Here is an 18,503-nt window from a genome sequence, read left to right as displayed (position 1 = left end):
TGCATATTGCACCATATCAAAATTGTCTGAAACATACATATTGCAAATAAAATGCTGTTATAATAAAAAAATAATTAACAAAATCTTACCGTCGAACTCATGTCGGACAATTCTTACAAGATTATGTGTTTTTTGTATATTTTTTCATTTGTATATTTATTCATATGTGAAGTTGGAAATATTTTGCATTGTTTACATTGTCTGTACGAATAAAGAAGACGATAAACGGTATATATTTGGATGGGTTATCTTCAGAATCTATATACTACATCGTTAACATTTAAAAAACTGTTTTTATCTTGTTTGCAAAACAGGCATTACTTCAGTTACAGTATTTGTTCACGGCAAACATTTAAAGACGTTTTCAGGTAATTTCTTTCTCTGTACGCATGTTAGATCAAGACATATGAAATTTATTAAAATTGATTTTTTTTTAATCGTCACCTTTTTTTTACGGAATGAACTTTAATTTGGAGTTCGAAATAGATCTATTTGACAATCATTTCAGCTGAGTGTTACTGCTTTTTTTTTTTTTTTTTTTTTTTAAGATTTTATGTTTTTATGTTATTATGTTTTGTGATGTTTCATAAGTTTTTGATATTTTACCCTGCAACTTGAATTGTTGTGCCTCTGACGCGTTTTTAGCAAGTAGCAGAGTTCAACTTTTTATTCAATTTAGATTGCACATACGGTATGATCATTCCATAGCATATGTATGGTTGTTGCCGTAAGAGGTGCGACCAACCACCTGAACTAATTTCACTCATAACAAACACATTTTTAAATGTGTCGGATTCACTTAAATTCAGAAAAGCACAGCTTTCGCCTTTGTATATACATGATATATACTATGAGCTAGGTTCGAGCATATAAGTTACTTGTTCATAAATAGGATCAAATTAAAACTGCTGAAGATGTTTAAAATCTGCAGTTTTGAAAGACAGTAGAATGTTTGTTTTAAGTATTAACAAAAAAATAAATGACATAGATCAGACATGACACACACGCCGTAATTGTTTATTATTTGCAGGTGGTGGTATTCTGCTTTTCTGCTGTCATATGCATTTGACTGCTCATCTTCCATCATCTATAATTCTCTGTCGATCTCTGCCAGTGCTTTAATATCCTCAGTCAAATGGTTCCAATCTTCACAATATACTTTGTCCCTGTGCCATTACATCCTCTGGTTGGCGGGTCAGTAGAGGTGGCCAAACCTCTTCTCATCCGCATTCGTCTTCCAGATCAGATTATCTCTGCGATGCCATAACCAGCAAGATAAACTTCCTGCTGCTTTCCCAAGCTGTCTTATTGTTGTCTTCCTTACCGTACCAACTATTCCCATTGCCTTAGATTCATCCTCACTGACTGTGCAGAAATCCTTTCCAGTCTCATTCTACTGGGAACAGCCACGCTTTCCAACCTCTGTCACTCTACATGTTGTCATCGGCTCGCTATACGTCTCAGTGCCTTCTTCCGCTGGTATGCCTCTTCACGTATCTCTTCCAAAAGAACTGTTAGTTCTACTGCTACTAATATCTTTGACTTTTACCAAATTACAATGTCTGGACGTAGGTCGTTGTCAATACACAAGTTCAGGAAACACAAGATTCTTGTCAATATTACTCCTCATGTTCCATTTACTGCCCTTATCCCAGATTAAGTGATGTTGTAACTTTGTTGCATGACCATAATCAGAGACATATGATATGTATTATATTTCTCTGTCCGATGCATAATTAAAACATGCAATTAACAATAATCATATAACTACGTACTTACAGACTGTTCAAAAATGAATTTGGTGAAGAAAATTATTTATTAAAAATTATACCTGGTAGATATAGGAGTTGCCTATGCCAAATTTAGAAGTGGTACTGCTCCTTTGAAAATTGAGACTGGAAGGTATGAAGGTATTTTAGTTGAAAATAGAATTTGTTATAACAGTATTTGTAATGAAAATCTTTTAAGGTAGATCCATGGTATACCGCCATCTTGGATTGTACAATCACAGTACAAAATCGGTCTAGTTATTTGCCTAAATCTGCAAATTTGGAGACAGATCTGTAATTCAATGGTTAGACTGTTTTTTCTAGAAAGAAAACTTGTTAACTAATCGTACTATTCAAAATATTTTAACAAATATCATTTTTTTTGGTTTTAAAATCATTTTTTTCAAATGAGCCATTTAAGGGGAGATAACTCTTTTAGTACAAAATTTATGCTGGGCTAATAGCAATTTTTTTTATTTTTACTTGTAGCAAGAAAACAAGTTCGGTGACACCATCTTTTCTTTTTATTTTCCTAAAACATATTATGAAACCTTTCTTCTCACAATTTATTTCAAAATTCTATCTCATAGAACTTTTTTTTTGCACACTAATGTGTTTTTTCATGACCAAACTAACCAAATTTTGGCAATTTTCAACGAATCATAGCTTAAAAAATAGCACGGTGACCCATACTTTTTATTAAATTTTTGAAAAGAGCATAGTAAAATCTTTATTTTGGCAAATTATAAAAAAAATCTGTCTCAAAAAATATATACTTGTGATCTACCTTAATTGAAGATGAAAAACATGTATTAATGAATTGTCCTGTGTATGAAGATTTGCGTTGTTATTTGTTTTATCGAGCATCTCTATTTAATGTAAATTTTATGCAATTGTCTGATGACGATAAATTTATATTTTTATTCACAGATGAAAATATGTACTTTTATACTGCCAAAATCTGCAATGACATTTTATTGAAAAGAAAATGTATTTTATATAGCCAGTTTTAGTGTAAATACTATAAATACATTTTAGATAGTCTCTCATAACTCTTTTTAGAGTGGCTCTTGTATGTTTTATGATGTTGTTTTATCAACCGTTTGTATGTTTTATATAATGAAGAGGTGAGACTTAAATAAAATATTGTCTTGTCTTGTCTTGTCTATAAAATGAAAAAAATCCACACATGAATGTGAGATTAACTACGTGCTCAGTTATAGAAATGTCACTGTGAAAAAAAACATAACTTTATAATACGACAGAAGCAAATATGCATATCAGTTACGAAATATGCATATCAGTTACGAAAATGTATTACAGTAATGACTTTTACAGTTACTACATGTATATTTGCAGTGACCAAGGATTGACTACTGGCAGTATACAAAATATGCCTTGCAGTCGGATATTCCACGGGTTTAAAATGTTTTGTAAATATGAAAATAAGCATTTTAAGCATTACTTTTTTATATATATATATCTTTCATTATTTATGCCTCCTTGAAAACAACAATTAAAAAGTTTTATACAGTCTGAGTCTGCCGATCGAAAAAGTACGTTGTTGTGTTGAAATTACTTTTTTTGTTGGTAATATGTCAGAATACCTAATTATCTCCCTTATTTATAAAAAAAAATGGTCGAGAAAAGTTTACAACTTCCGTGATAAAAAGTTTAGGGTTTAACGCCCATAAAAGGCGATTAAATGGCAGAGAGAAAATTTAGACAACATATTCTTAAAAGAGGGGACGCAGCAAAAATCCGAGATGAAGTTGCGCAGGAGATGCGAGAAAACATTATTCAAGTAAGTTGACAACAAATATTTTTACAAATGTCAAAAATAATATTGACAGTAGAAATTATACACAATACAGTAGACTGGTTCAGTAAATTTTCAGTTTGAACAAAAATATCAGTTGATTAAAAGTTCGATCCAATTGGAGATTGAAAGATTATATCCTGTGGTAATCTTTTAAATGGAATTTCAGTTTTTAAATTTTTATGGGAAGTATACCAAAAGTTCAGGATCTGCCAATGGTTTCTCAGCTACAATTTCATTGAAAAACAATAGAACCCAAGTAGTAGTTGCAGAAGGCGAAACATCAGACAAAGTGAAAGTAGAATCTGGAGAACCTCAAGGATCAGTCCTACGACCCTTGCCAGTCTCTTTCTGTTTTACATAAACAACCTATCAGAAGGCCTATCAGAAGGCCTACGCTGTCATCAGTGAGACTCTGCAGATGATGCTGTTGTCTATTTGACCATTTCCTGAGACAAAGATTGCTGCAAACTCCCAGAACATGGCCGTAACTAGGGTTCGAATTCAGGGGAGGCAGGGGTTTGGGGGCCGCCGACTGAGGCCCCCTAGAGCGGGTGTTTGGGGGCGCAGCCCCCGCAGATTTTTTTCTCTCTCAGTAAAATGGCTAAAAATGACCTTTTTCCTTCGATTTCCTTAATTTTAGATTTTAAGAAATAACAGTATTGCTTGAACCTGGATCAACCTGGAAGCAATTTGTATGTAAAAAACAAGCTGAGATTGCTGTTCGGGTGAGCCAAGGCTCCGTCTTGAAGGCCGTACTTTGACCTATAATTATGAACAATAAATACATTGTGACCGCGGATTTTTTTCTCAATAAAATCAGTGGCTAAAAATGACCCGTTTTCCTTCGATTTCCTTACTTTCAGACAGTATTGCTGGATCCTGGAAGCAATTTTTATGCAAACAATTATGATCTGTATTTAAAGATTTTTTTGTAAGAAATCAAACTGGTATGTTAAAAAACATATGAAGCAAGATCATAGAACGCAAGATATTTTTTTATCGAGTACCTTGAATTTCAATATTGTTGAAAGCTGAATGAAATTGATACAACCAGGGACTTTCTATATACTAGTGTATACTTAGTATAGAAAGTCCAGTATATAAAGTCCCTGCTACAACGAATGGGAGTGTTTAACTACTAAGTCATAATGTTCTCGTACAATCGGGAAACGTTAAAAGATGATCCAACAGCTGATTCAGCCGGTAATGAATTACCGATATCATAAAAGAATAGATTCACAATACAAACGGGACTTCCTCTGCCTAATTGAGCCCCAAATAAATGTGAACAATTTAGTTTTATTTAAAATTGTGGAAAGCTAAGTTTCATATGTGATCTCGTACGAATACTGAATAACAGACGGACGGCAACACGATTTAAAAAAAAAAATACTGAAACGTTTCACTATCGATCAAAAATCCGGAAAATGACATATATCACATATCATGATAAGACTGATAAAACTGTAAACTTGTGTTGTTCATACTATAAATTCAAGTCCTTCTTGAATATTGCCAATATTTCATTTTATAACTTTAAAAAAAAAATTTGATGTAGAAAATTCAGAGGAGGCAGTTGCCTCCCCTGCCTCATAGGTAGTTACGGCCCTGCAGAAGACCTGGGCAAACTGTCAAAATGGGAAAACTTTGGAAAATGGAGTTCCACCTTGAAAAATGCAACGTCCTCAGTGAAAAAAAGAAAAATTAAATCAAGTGGGTTTACACACTCCACAGCCTTACTCTAGAGCATGAAACATCAACTAAATAGCTAGGCTGCCCCTTTGCAAATGATCTAGAATATCACAGGAAAAGCCAGCCGAAGCCTCGGTTTCTTGCATCCAAACCTCCACATCAGCTCAAAATTGTTCAAAGAGCATGCCTATAAAATATTAGTAAGACCTTCTTTGTAAACATCGTTAAGAATTGGAACAGACTGCCTCCAGATATTGCTATATCAATGTTGCTTGAGATATTCAAGTCTCAAGTGACCAAAACTTCAGTTTGTTTTTAACAAGTTTTTAATCATGCACACTCTCCAAAATATTTATCATGTTGAATGTGGGCAGTATTTGGAAGAAGAAGAATAATAGCTCTGAAATAATATGCAGTTGAAAATCATCCTTGAGTTTGAAAGATCATTGACTATCTGTTCATGCTGGTTTCTAAGCAACTTTAATGAACATCACTTTTGATATTCACATACATGTAGCTGAATTTTGTCAAGGATTTATTGAATGACCTTAAATCTATCTCTGAATAATCCTCTGCCATCAAACAACAATAAATAAACTTTGACCTTCAATTAACAATCACTTTTGAATTATGAGGTCAAATTTTACAGGAACTTGCGTGATATTAAGAACCAAATCTGTCAGTTATGTCAAAGAAGTTTACTACTACATGTGCATTTTATACATGTATCTGTATAACAGATTTGTTTTGTCTCCCTACAGCTGGTACCTGCAGCATCAGGGCTTCAGTAAGGGTTTTGAAAAATAAATATTTGGCCATTAATATATTACAGTCCAACAGCAAGAATGAACTAAAAAGCAATCTTCAGAAAAAATATATTATCAAGATAAAAAAAGTAACAAAATCAAAATAAGATGCATCAAGATTGTATGAGTTAAGTTTTATATATTATATAAAACTTAACTCATACAATCTTGATGCATTTCTGGATTCATATTTCAAAAATTTAATTGATGAGTCCTAGCTGATTTTCATTAGTTTATCACTCATGGACTCATCGAGCACCAGTTCACAAAATGATGAATGCTTCCTACATGTTCTATGCAAATTCTTGTGAAACTCTGAATTACAATGTATTATTATACATGTTATAGGTACTACATGTATAATGATCAACTCTTGTACTGACTTTTCTACCAACATGACCAAGTCTACAACCTTTGACCAAAACATAAAAGAGCTTTGTTTTACAAGTCAATTGCTTGTTATACTTGCCCAGTTGCATTTCTTGACAATAATACAAAACCATGCAATAATTTCTGCAATCTATAGAATTTATGTGTAAATTATAACATGTACATGTCCATATCACAGCATACTTTTTTCAATGCATAAAAGATCAGTGGAACATCACAAAAAGTTGAAATAGGCAAGGATTATTAGGAGTTTGAATGTTATTACTGACAGGCACACTGTTATACACATGTTACAGCTTTCATTTTACTCAACTAATATTTATTGTTAGAATTTTTACATTTTTTGTTTCAGCCATATGTCAGCTGATCATGATAATAAAAATGTTTTGACTTTTTGATTTTATTCAGAAAACAATAAATACAAATAGTTTCAATCTGTTTAACAAGGGTATTTGCCAATCAATGTGTGAATTGAAGGACAGAATTACAATCTGACACATTTGTTTGAAAGAATTTATTGAAAACAAAAATCTAATCATCATTAAATTTGTTGTGTTCAGCAGAATGTCTGGACATGACTTTCATCAATTTGATTGTACATGTATACAGTTCGTACAGTAACACATATACAAAACAACATGTGTGTATTTCATTAATTTCAGTAAAATTGTCTACATTTTCTCTCCTTCTGGAAAGAGAATTTGAGATTTTTGAACCATACTGACTAATATGTAATAAAGAATATTTTGAAGGATGTTACATAATATTTATGTTTCCTTTATAAATTATTTTACTTTTAAAAAGACTTTTTTTACATGTAGATATTATCTTAGGTTTAGTTTTTCAGACATTAATAACTTTGTCAAATGTTCATAGACTTATATGAAACTTTGGCAAAATATGATACATACATTGTATAAAGCGATAATGGAAAAAAGAAAATATGATATTCAATTGAAAACGAAGAGAAACAGTACACTTGTATATTAAACTAACACTTAATTACAATGACTGAAGTTATACATGTAGGAGTAAACATTTGAAGGAGTTAACTTTGAAAAATATGATTAGGACTAGACATGTAAAAATGTAGGATGTCTATGTATTATACTACTGTTTACAAATTATGCATATAAGGTACCACTTTTTTATGCTAAAATTGAACAGGATAAACCACATTCATAGCCTCCAATAGCTGCAGGCATGATACAATATAAAATGTATAAAGTAATGTAAATATTCAACTTCTAAAATATCAATTTGCTCTTTATCTTTAAAATATTTTGCATTGTTAATTGATTGAAAACGCAGGTTAAAAGTTTAAATGCAAAATCACTTACTGGTTGATCTTATCAGAAGGTGTATCAAAATGCAAAGACCTTAAGGATAAAATGATTCATGAATGTCTCATTATTTTGGAAATATATAACTACAATCAAGTTGCCCTAAATCTTTCAAAGTAGAGTGAAATAAATACATGAACATACATGTATCATATGAAATTTTCATGACATCTGACAAATTATTTCATGATATTCTAATCGGATTAAGATACTGGTAACTGACCAATGCATTCACTTGTGGTCCTTCCTTAGAAGTCTGTGGTCTATTTACTTTTTCTCCTTGAAATACATGTATTGTACATGTACTTGAACAATACAATTCAAACTCAGCTGGAATAATATATGATCCTCCTTTTACCTGAGTCCCCATAACTGACTGATGGAAGTCATTGTTGAATTGTCCAACTCTGGTAGACATTTTGTCTGTCTTGATATTAATATTGATATAGTGATAACATAATTGAAGCATTAACATAGCTAAAAGATGATATCCGATTGTTCTATGAACTCAAGTAATCTTACATTGTACATGTCCATTATTTCTTAATAGACTTCCTTGTTTTCTGAATATTGCATGGTTGGACACTAGGTATACACTTTAAGTTTTGGCTGATCTCAAATGTTAGGTGTGTGTTACTACCCGGCAAGTAATAAGTATGTACAAAAAGAAATGGAAAAGATGATTTTCTTTGATTAAAAAGGTCAAAAACCATTTGTAATAAAAATAGCATCATGGGATTGCATCAGGACCTAAGCGAATAAATAAATCATTGTAAAGTATTTCTTTTCTAAATGAGTACACATTGCTCAAATAATTATTTGACTTTTCAGAGCATTATGCTTGTCCAATGTTAGAACAGTTAAAAAACCGTGATCCAGAGACCAAATTTACATTTCATTGTTGATGCATACATTTTTGTACATAAGCAATTGTTATTAAAACATCTTGATTCATTACTGACTTAAGTTTGAAAAGTTTATTTGGAGGTTAAACATGTTCCCTAGCTTTTAACAGAATTTTATGCCCATAGAAATGCACATACCCTTGTTATTGTAAATAGATTCCCCTCTGTCGAATTCAGGAAACTGTTGCTCAGCTTATTAGTCATTGCAGTAGTTCATGTCATGTTTTAACTACCTTAATAGCCCTTATTTTAGGTTTTCAGTATCAGGTTGAAATCTGCATGTAAAAGGAAGGTATTTTTTTTTTAATCATTTTTCCTGTTTAACTTTTAAACTTCATTGGATCATTTAAGTGATTTTTTAGTTGAAACAATATTTTATTTGTTATTTAAATAAAAGGTTTAAAATAACAACAAGGAAGAAGAGCTGACTAAAAACATCTATTATTTGTACATCTATATGATTACTGACATTTAGTGTTACCAAAAAATCACTGACCTTTACTGAACTGTGTTTACAAGTTACATGCAGTTATGTAAATGATAAAAAAATCACAGTTGATAGGACTTCCAGATTTTACAGGAATTTTGATTTGTTATTAATGGATGGAAGAAATGGCTTTGTCTCATCTGACTAGTGTAGTGAATACATGTATTTTGGATCCTATTTTAAAGGTGAATTGATTTCATAATTTCCAACATTTTGAATTTGAATTGTAATAACAGATAAGTATTGTACAAGTAAATAATGTAGATCATTGTTATACAGTTGTAGAAATTCCACTAGAAGTACACAAATGTATTCATAAGTTTTGAAAGGTCAAAATTTTATAAAAGTAGGAATGCTTGTATAGATTTGATTAACCTTAGGATAAAAAGTAAACTTATTTTCTTAGTAATTTTATACATGTGTATGCAGAACCAGTACCTTTTTGTGGTTTTTTGTCGAGCCTTCGACTTTAGTCGAAAAAGCTAGACATAGAGATCCTACATTCCTGGATTTTTTCCAAACTTGGACAGAAGCTTCTTTCAATCAAAAGATAGTGTCAACAGGAATATTTTTATTGAGTTTTTCCTGACTTTTTGTTGAGCCTGTGATAAACAGCAAAAGAAGGTGAGACACTGGGTTCCGCGGAACCCTTACAAATTTTTAAACTATAAATGTAAAATGTACATGTTTACTGTCCTATTACTAAACATTGCTAAAATTGTATAAAATTGAAGCATGTACTAGCTAGTGATAAGACCTCTAGAACTTACAGAAATGATATTTAGAATGCAGTATGTTCTTTAATGCAGAATTATATTTTTGTAGCTTTAGTCTTGTTATTAGTTCATGGTCAGTTGACTTTTTGAAACTAAATACAATTATCAATTACGATATAAGGAACTTTGATTAGGACTTTTTACCAGGGAAGTATAATTACCATGTAAGAAATTTATATTATGATTGTTTACTAGGGAATTATATTACAATTTGTAATGAATTTAGATTCAAACTGTTTACCAGGGCAGCATGATTACAATGAAGTTTATGTAATTATGATAATTCATTCAACAGAAAATGTTACTTAGCTAATTATATTGTTAACTGATATTATTAACTTAGTAATTTTTTTGTTCAATTGAATGTCCATGTCTGATGACTTTTAAAGCTGACTGTACAATGTGGGTTTTGCTCATTGTTGAAGGTCACCATACCTGACCTATTGTTTCTAACATAAATTTACATCATTTGGTCAACAGTGGATAGTTGTCTCATTTTCATTCATACCACATATCTTATTTTTACATTTAATTTAATCGTCTATTCATGATTTTTTTTAATTTTCAGGCACGTCCAAAAGCCGTTGAACCTGTGGATTACGAAACCTATGTGTCAAAAAATAAAACAATTCTACACAATGATCCTCAGAGAGAAATGCTCACATTCCCATATGATGACATTGTTATTCCAGTAAGTCAAGTTAACATTTAGTTGTACTGTATAATATACATGTACTAATGTTACTAAATATTTATATTACCATTAGGTTGTGCAATTCACTCATTGTAAAATTTGGTATCCAAAATAAAACATGCTCATTATATAACAAAGTTAATAGAAGAATACCAAAACATCTCAAAGAAACAGTTATTATTGAAAACAGCTGAATTTGTTTCATATCAATTATTTTTTGACATCTCTAATGTTACAAACAGCAGTAATGCACATAGGAATAAAAATAAACAAATGTGCTATTTAATTCCAGTTGTCACATAGTTATATGTATGTTTTATTTTCTTGATAGGATCAATATAATGACTAATAGAATAAATGGGTTTGTAATCTGAATTAGAAACATACAACTCATGAAAACAAATGACAATGATTCAGATGTACTTCACACACATATATATATATATATGAAGTGCATTGTAACTTGTGATTCAGTCACTTATATGTATAGTGAAATCTTCCGAAAAATAAACCTTATTGGTATCTGAAGATCTTGTTTAGATTCCCCAATTTGGAGAGGTGTTTCCTATATACAGGTTAAATTACTACATTGTTTTCACTGTACTTATATGTAGAACTAGATATAATATTTTAGTATAGGCATGAGTCCAGTTTCTGAAGGGTTCAGTTTAGGTATATTTCACTGTATATTTTCATATTTATAAATGTTGGAAGTAGCTATTTTCTGTGGATATAGATTTTCCTGCTGCCAACAAGCAATTAGAATTATTCTCCACTGTAGATTGTTATAGCATAGATTTTCTACAAGTTAATGTCAAACAAATCATAGAATATTAGATTGGTTCTTCAGCATATAAAACGATATAACCCCATTATATGATACAAGATAATTCACAGGAATATAGATTGGTTTGAAAGTTGTGTCCACATAATCTCCAATTTACAAATTTGTTCATTATTTTCAATATTTTAAAGGGGCACTAGCTGTCAAATTCATGGTCACCGATTTGACTTAAATTCTCATATTTGATTTATAACAATGTAAAACATTTATCCAAACTATCAAAAGTCTAAAATAAACAGTTTACAGAGCATGGGGTAAATAATATATAGGTTCGTTTCGTGTGTATTTTAGTCCAGACGCCATCTAATTACCTATTGATTTGACCTCAGATGACCATATAAGCGATGTAAACATAAATAAAGATATGAATAGATTAAACCAACAAGTGCAATTGGATTTTTATAGGTCTGTTTGATTTTATTTCATAGATTAAAAATAGATGTTTGTCATTGTTTTTAACCATATAAGAATGATTTTATGTGCATCGAAATTAGTAATCAAATGATTTACCGTAGTTTCACTTTCATTGTTGACATTGATTCTTTTTCTTAAAATAACCAGTACACGTACAATGCATGCGTTGTCAATTTATAGCTCTGGGTTAAATTGAAGTTCACATAAATACGGATTTAAAGAGGTCGACTCATTCACTTGCAAGTGAATTACTAATTATCAATCTTGGCGTAATTTGACAAAATTGAACCTTTTTGGCGAATTGTTATTTCACTATTTCACTTTCATTATTGATTGAACAGAAAAAAAATCAAACTTTTTTTTTATGATCTAAAAGCTTCAGGAAAACCTTGGCAGCAAACTACTATTCATAATTTTGTTTAAACATAAAGGAACCAATCATTATATTGCATCTCATGACACTGGGTACAAACATTTACTGGATAAAAAATTGCAGCCAAAGTAAATAATGCTGAAAACTTGGACTAGTATGTATATTATGGAGAAATTGGACTAGAACTGATAGTGATATATAACAACACAAATTATGCATAATTGAGGTATAATTACTTTAAATGTGATGTACTAAAAAGGAATTATTTTGTGATAAGAGATATATCACTGAAATTGATTATTTGTAGTGTTTTGTTCTGTTTTAAAAAAACATTAAAATATTAGTACCAATTTCAAACCTTCACAAACTTACATCTCTGTAACACAGTATCTCCCATTCAAGTAGTTTGTTTTGTTTTTCCCTCAAATACAGATAATGCACACATTTCCATTCTCATTTTTATTGAAATGTGAAATGGGTAGTAAGTTTGTTTCATGAGAATGAAAGTTTACAAAGTGGTATAGTATATTCATATTTAAAATAAAACCATCCTTGTTTACTGATTTTGTTTGAACAAATGGGAGAAAGATGTTGGTTATATGTCAATGAGACAGCATTGAGCAACCTAACAATGTAATAAAACCAATTATAACATCTCTATTTCATCATTAGTCACCTGCTAAAGACATGTGCATAATTTTACATAATGCACATGTTTAGCTCTAAATTGCCTTGATTCTAAAAAATATTTGCATGACTTTTTTTTAAAGTTTTGATTGATTGATTGATTGTTTGAGGCAAATACTTCATGTATTTTCATGACAATTTTAAAGTTTTGAGGTGATGTGTAAATAAAGAAGTCTAAAAATGGAGAAATGACATCTGTTGGATCTTAACAATAATTAAAGCGTACAGGATACATTTTAGTTTGTCATTATATACTTTGGATCCATTTATTTTCATGGCTATCAGTTCTCATAGATATTTAATTTTGTGGTTTTGCCAAAGTCTGCATACAAACCAAAAGAAAATTTGGAAATCCTTGAACATTCAAATTTGTGATTAACTCACGAAATCCACGAAAATAAATGACATCTATTTTCAGGATTTATTTATTTGAATATAATGAAATTTTATAATCATTCTAATATTTTTCTATTTAGCCACCCACACCACCAAAGAAGATGCGAACATTACATTCAACAGTGCCACCTACTGCCACACAGGAAGCCACCAATCTGTTGGTACGAGAATGTATAAAGTCGTACACAGATAGCTGTCATGTTGTCAAGTATAAATATGAGCAGTACTCAGGAGGATACCAGAAACTTCTTAAGTAAGATATAATTTAGGGCTTTTTATTGGTAGCAATGTGGTATGGGCTTTGCACTTTGTTGAAGGCTGTACAGTGACCTATAGTTATTAATTTCTGTGTCATTTGAACTATTATTGAGATTTGTCTCATTGGCAATCATACCACATCTTCTTTTTATATCTACTATACATTGTAGTATACAATTTTATATAATGTGATGAATGCCTGATATGTGGTTAATCATCCATTTTTGTTGAGCCTGCAACTTTTGTTGGAGAAAGCTCGACATAGGGATAGTGATCCGGCGGCGGCTACGGCGGCGGCGTTAGCTCACTTCTTAAAAGCTTTATATTTTAGAAGGTGGAAGACCTGGATGCTTCATACTTTGTATATAGATGCTTCATGTTACGAAGTTTCCGTCAGTCACATGTCCAATGTCCTTGACCTCATTTTCATGGTTCAGTGACCACTTGAAAAAAAAGTTCGAATTTTTGTAATGTTGAATTCTCTCTTATTATAAGTAATAGGATAACTATATTTGATATGTGCGTACCTTGAAAGGTCCTCGTGTCTGTCAGACAGTTTTCACTTGACCTGGACCTCATTTCATGGATCAGTGAACACGGTTAAGTTTTGGTGGTCAAGTCCATATCTCAGATACTATAAGCAATAGGGCTAGTATATTCGGTGTATGGAAGGACTGTAAGGTGTACATGTCCAACTGGCAGGTGTCATCTGACCTTGACCTCATTTTCATGGTTCAGTGGTTATAGTTAAATTTTTGTGTTTTGGTCTGTTTTTCTCATACCATATGCAATAGGTCTACTATATTTGTTGTATGGAATGATTGTTAAGTGTACATGTCTAGCGGGCAGATGTCATGTGACCTTGACCTCATTTTCATGGTTCAGTGGTCAAAGTTAAGTTTTTGAGTTTTGGTCTTTTTATCTAATGCTATATGCCATAGGTCAACTATATTTGGTGTATGGAAATATTTTATGATCTTTATGTCAGTCGAGCAGGTTTTATTTAACCGTGACCTCATTTTTACGGTTCATTGCACAGTGTTAAGTTTTTATACGACCGCAAAATTTGAAAAATTTTTCGTCGTATATTTCTATCACGTTGGCGTCGTCGTCGTCGTCGTCTTCGTCCGAATACTTTTAGTTTTCGCACTCTAACTTTATTAAAAGTGAATGGAAATCTATGAAATTCAACACAAGGTTTATGACCACAAAAGGAAGGTTGGTATTGATTTTGGGAGTTTTGGTCCCAACATTTTAGGAATTAGGGGCCAAAAAGGGCCCAAATAAGCATTTTCTTGGTTTTCGCACTATAACTTTAGTTTAAGTTAATAGAAATCTATGAAATTTTGACACAAGGTTTATGACCACAAAAGAACGGTTGGGATTGATTTTGGGAGTTTTGGTTTCAACAGTTTAGGAATTAGGGGCCAAAAAAGGGCCCAAATAAGCATTATTCTTGGTTTTCGCACAATAACTTTAGTTTAAGTAAATAGAAATCAATGAAATTTAAACACAATGTTAATGACTACAAAAGGAAGGTTGGTATTGATTTTGGGAGTTTAGGTCCCAACAGTTTAGGAATTAGGGGCCAAAAAGGGACCCAAATAAGCATTTTTCTTGGTTTTCGCACCATAACGTTAGTATAAGTAAATAGAAATCTATGAAATTTAAACACAAGGTTTATGACCATAAAAGGAAGGTTGGTATTGATTTTGGGAGTTTTGGTCCCAACAGAATAAGGGGCCCAAAGGGTCCAAAATTAAACTTTGTTTGATTTCATCAAAATTGAATAATTGGGGTTCTTTGATATGCCGAATCTAACTGTCATGACTGTATGTAGATTCTTAACTTTTGGTCCCGTTTTCAAATTGGTCTACATTAAGGTCCAAAGGGTCCAAAATTAAACTTAGTTTGATTTTGACAAAAAATGAATCAGTTAGGTTCCTTGATATGCTGAATCTAAAAATGTACTTAGATTCTTGATTATTGGCCCAGTTTTCAAGTTGGTCCAAATCGGGGTCCAAAATTAAACTTTGTTTGATTTCATCAAAAATTGAATAAAATTAATGGGTTCTTTGATATACCAAATCTAACTGTGTATGTAGATTCTTCATTTTTGGTCCTGTTTTCAAATTGGTCTACTCTAAAGTCCAAAGGGTCCAAAATTTAACTTAGTCTGATTTTAACAAAAATTGAAATCTTGGGGTTCTTTGATATGCTGAATCCAAAAATGTACTTAGATTTTTTATTATGGGCCCAGTTTTCAAGTTGGTCCTAATCAGGATCTAAAATTATTATATTAAGTATTGTGCAATAGCAAGTCTTTTCAATTGCACAGTATTGCGCAATGGCAAGAAATATCTAATTGCACAATATTCATTGATATTGTGAAATAGCAAATTTTTTTTTTAATTAGAGTTATCTTTCTTTGTCCAGAATAGTAAGCAAGAAATATCTAATTGCAAAATATTGTGCAATAGCAAGATTTTTTTTTAATTGGAGTTATCTTTCTTTGTCCAGAATCAACTTAAATCTTTGTTATATACAATATACAATGTATATTCACTTTTTACTACCAACTGATAAATTAAAATAATCTTTACCATTCACTGATAACAAGCAGTTTTTTTACATCTTAATATTTTATGATGTATTTAAATGAGTAGTTATTGTTGCAAACTCCATTAAAAATTTTAATTGAGATTAGTTTTGGAATAAGGGAAAGGGGGATGTGATTAAAAGAATTGGGTTCAATTTTTCTCATTTGATATTTCATAAATAAAAAAGAAAATTTCTTCAAACATTTTTTTGAGAGCATTAATATTCAACAGCATAGTGAATTGCTCTAAGAGAAAACAAAAATTTTAAGTTCATTAGAACACATTCATTCTGTGTAGGAAACCTATGCTGTGTCAACTATTTAATCACAATCCAAATTTAGAGCTGAATCCAGCTTGAATGTTGTGTCCATACTTGCCCCAACCGTTCAGGGTTCAACCTCTGCGGTTGTATTAAGCTACGCCCTGCGGAGCATCTGGTTGTGTTTTGGTCTATTTTTCTTAAACTATAAGTAATGTGTCAACTATATATGTTGTATAGAAGCATTGTTAGCTGTACCTGTCTGCCTGGCATGGTTCATCTGACCTGGACCTCTTTTTCAAGGTTCATTGGTCTTTGTCTAGTTATCTTGGTTAATGTTAAGTTTATGTGACAGTTGTAATAAAGCTTAGCTTTATACTTAGGACTATCAACATAATATCAATGATTAGTATAGAAGGCGAGACATTTCAGCGTGTGCACTCTTGTTATTACAAATAGACATCTTAGGATAAATTAAAGGAGCCTATAAACTAATATGGTTGAATTGAACAAATGCTTACTACAAATATATATATACCCACCAATAGTTTGACCAAAAATTCATTTGATTCATATTTGATTTTGAGAATAGGGCTGGGTGAGTTTTTTGTCATTGAGAAGTATAAGACTTTTTTTGCATTACGAAAGATTAGATGAGTTATGACTGGAAAACTGAAAAAAAATATCTTACCTTCTCAGGTTCAGTTTTTATACGACCGCAAAAATTGAAAATTTTTTGGTTGTATATTGGTATGATGTTGGCGGCGTAGTCGGCCTCGTCGTCCAAAGACATTTGGTTTTTGCACTATAAATTTAGTATAAGTAAATAGAAATCTATGAAATTCAAACACAAGGTTTATGACCATAAAAGGAAGGTTGGCATTGATTTTGGGAGTTTTGGAGGACCCAAATAAGCATTTTTCTTGGTTTTCACACAATAACTTTAGTTTAAGTTCATAGAAATCTATGAAATTTAAACATAAGCTTAATGACCACAAAAGGAAGGTCGGGATTGATTTTGGGAGTTTTGGTCCCAACAGTTTAGGAATTAGGGGCCCAAATAAGCATTTTTCTTGGTTTTTGCACAATAACTTTAGTATAAGTAAATAGAAATCTTTGAAATTTTAACACAAGGTTTATGACCACAAAAGGAAGGTTGGGATGGATTTTGGGAGTTTTGGTCCCAACAGTTTAGGAATTAGGGGCCAAAAGGGTCCAAAATTAAACTTTGTTTGATTTCATCAAAAAATGAATTATTGGGGTTGTTTGATATGCCAAATCTAACCGTGTATTTAGGTTCTTAATTTTTGGTCCTGTTTTCAAATTGGTCTACATTAAGGTCCAAAGGGTCCAAAATTAAACTTAGTTTGATTTTAACAAAAATTCAATTGAATTCTTGGGGTTCTTGATATGCTGAATCTAAACATGTACTTAGATTTTTAATATTTGGGCATGGTTATCAAATTGGTCCACATTGAGGTCTAAAGGGTCTAAAATTGAACATTATTTGATTTCATCAAAAATTGAATTCTTGGGGTTCTATGATATGCTGAATCTAACAATGTATTTAGATTTTAGATATTGGACCATAATAGGTAAATGTCCAATTTAAAATTTTAAGTTTTTAAGTTTAAGTTCTTAGACCACATTCATTCTGTGTCAGAAACCTATGTTGTGTCAACTATTTAATCATAATCCAAATTCAGAGATGTATCAAGTTTAAATGTTATGTCCATACTTGCCCCAACTGTTCAGGGTTCGACCTCTGCGGTCGTATAAAGCTGCACCCTGCAGAGCATCTGGTTAACATCAAATGTGCTATGGATTACATTCAGTTAAATTGTTAGTGTAGACTCCTTGTATTTTAGTGATAGTTTATATCAAAATTTGTATTTACCTGTCTGAAAAACATTTGCAATTACCCCTTGGTAACCCCTTGCAATCGCTGATTTACCACTATACAAGCAAGCTTTCCATAAAAACACACA

At 31.5% G+C, this 18,503-nt stretch overlaps 1 protein-coding gene across 24 annotated transcripts in view; it reads left to right on the top strand.

Annotated features, from left to right (window-relative positions):
- The first annotated feature begins 3,382 nt into the window (after positions 1-3,382).
- The window catches only part of LOC139517050 (dedicator of cytokinesis protein 9-like), a 76,594-nt gene continuing 61,473 nt past the window's right edge, over positions 3,383-18,503 (top strand). For 17 of the 24 annotated variants that reach the window (XM_071307663.1, XM_071307651.1, XM_071307660.1 and 14 more), the window contains exons 1-3: positions 3,391-3,573; positions 10,559-10,681; positions 13,479-13,651. In XM_071307663.1, coding sequence (XP_071163764.1) covers positions 3,475-3,573; positions 10,559-10,681; positions 13,479-13,651 — 395 coding nt within the window. In that variant the 5' untranslated portion in view covers positions 3,391-3,474. Of the gene's footprint in view, positions 3,574-9,147; positions 9,400-10,558; positions 10,682-13,478; positions 13,652-18,503 lie in introns of those variants that run through there. The other 7 variants (XM_071307668.1, XM_071307657.1, XM_071307652.1 and 4 more) reach the window with 3 other exon arrangements.

The sequence above is a fragment of the Mytilus edulis genome, chromosome 3, assembly GCF_963676685.1.
Source record: "Mytilus edulis chromosome 3, xbMytEdul2.2, whole genome shotgun sequence".
Taxonomy (NCBI): domain Eukaryota; kingdom Metazoa; phylum Mollusca; class Bivalvia; order Mytilida; family Mytilidae; genus Mytilus; species Mytilus edulis.
This window is presented reverse-complemented; position numbering and strand designations above follow the sequence as displayed.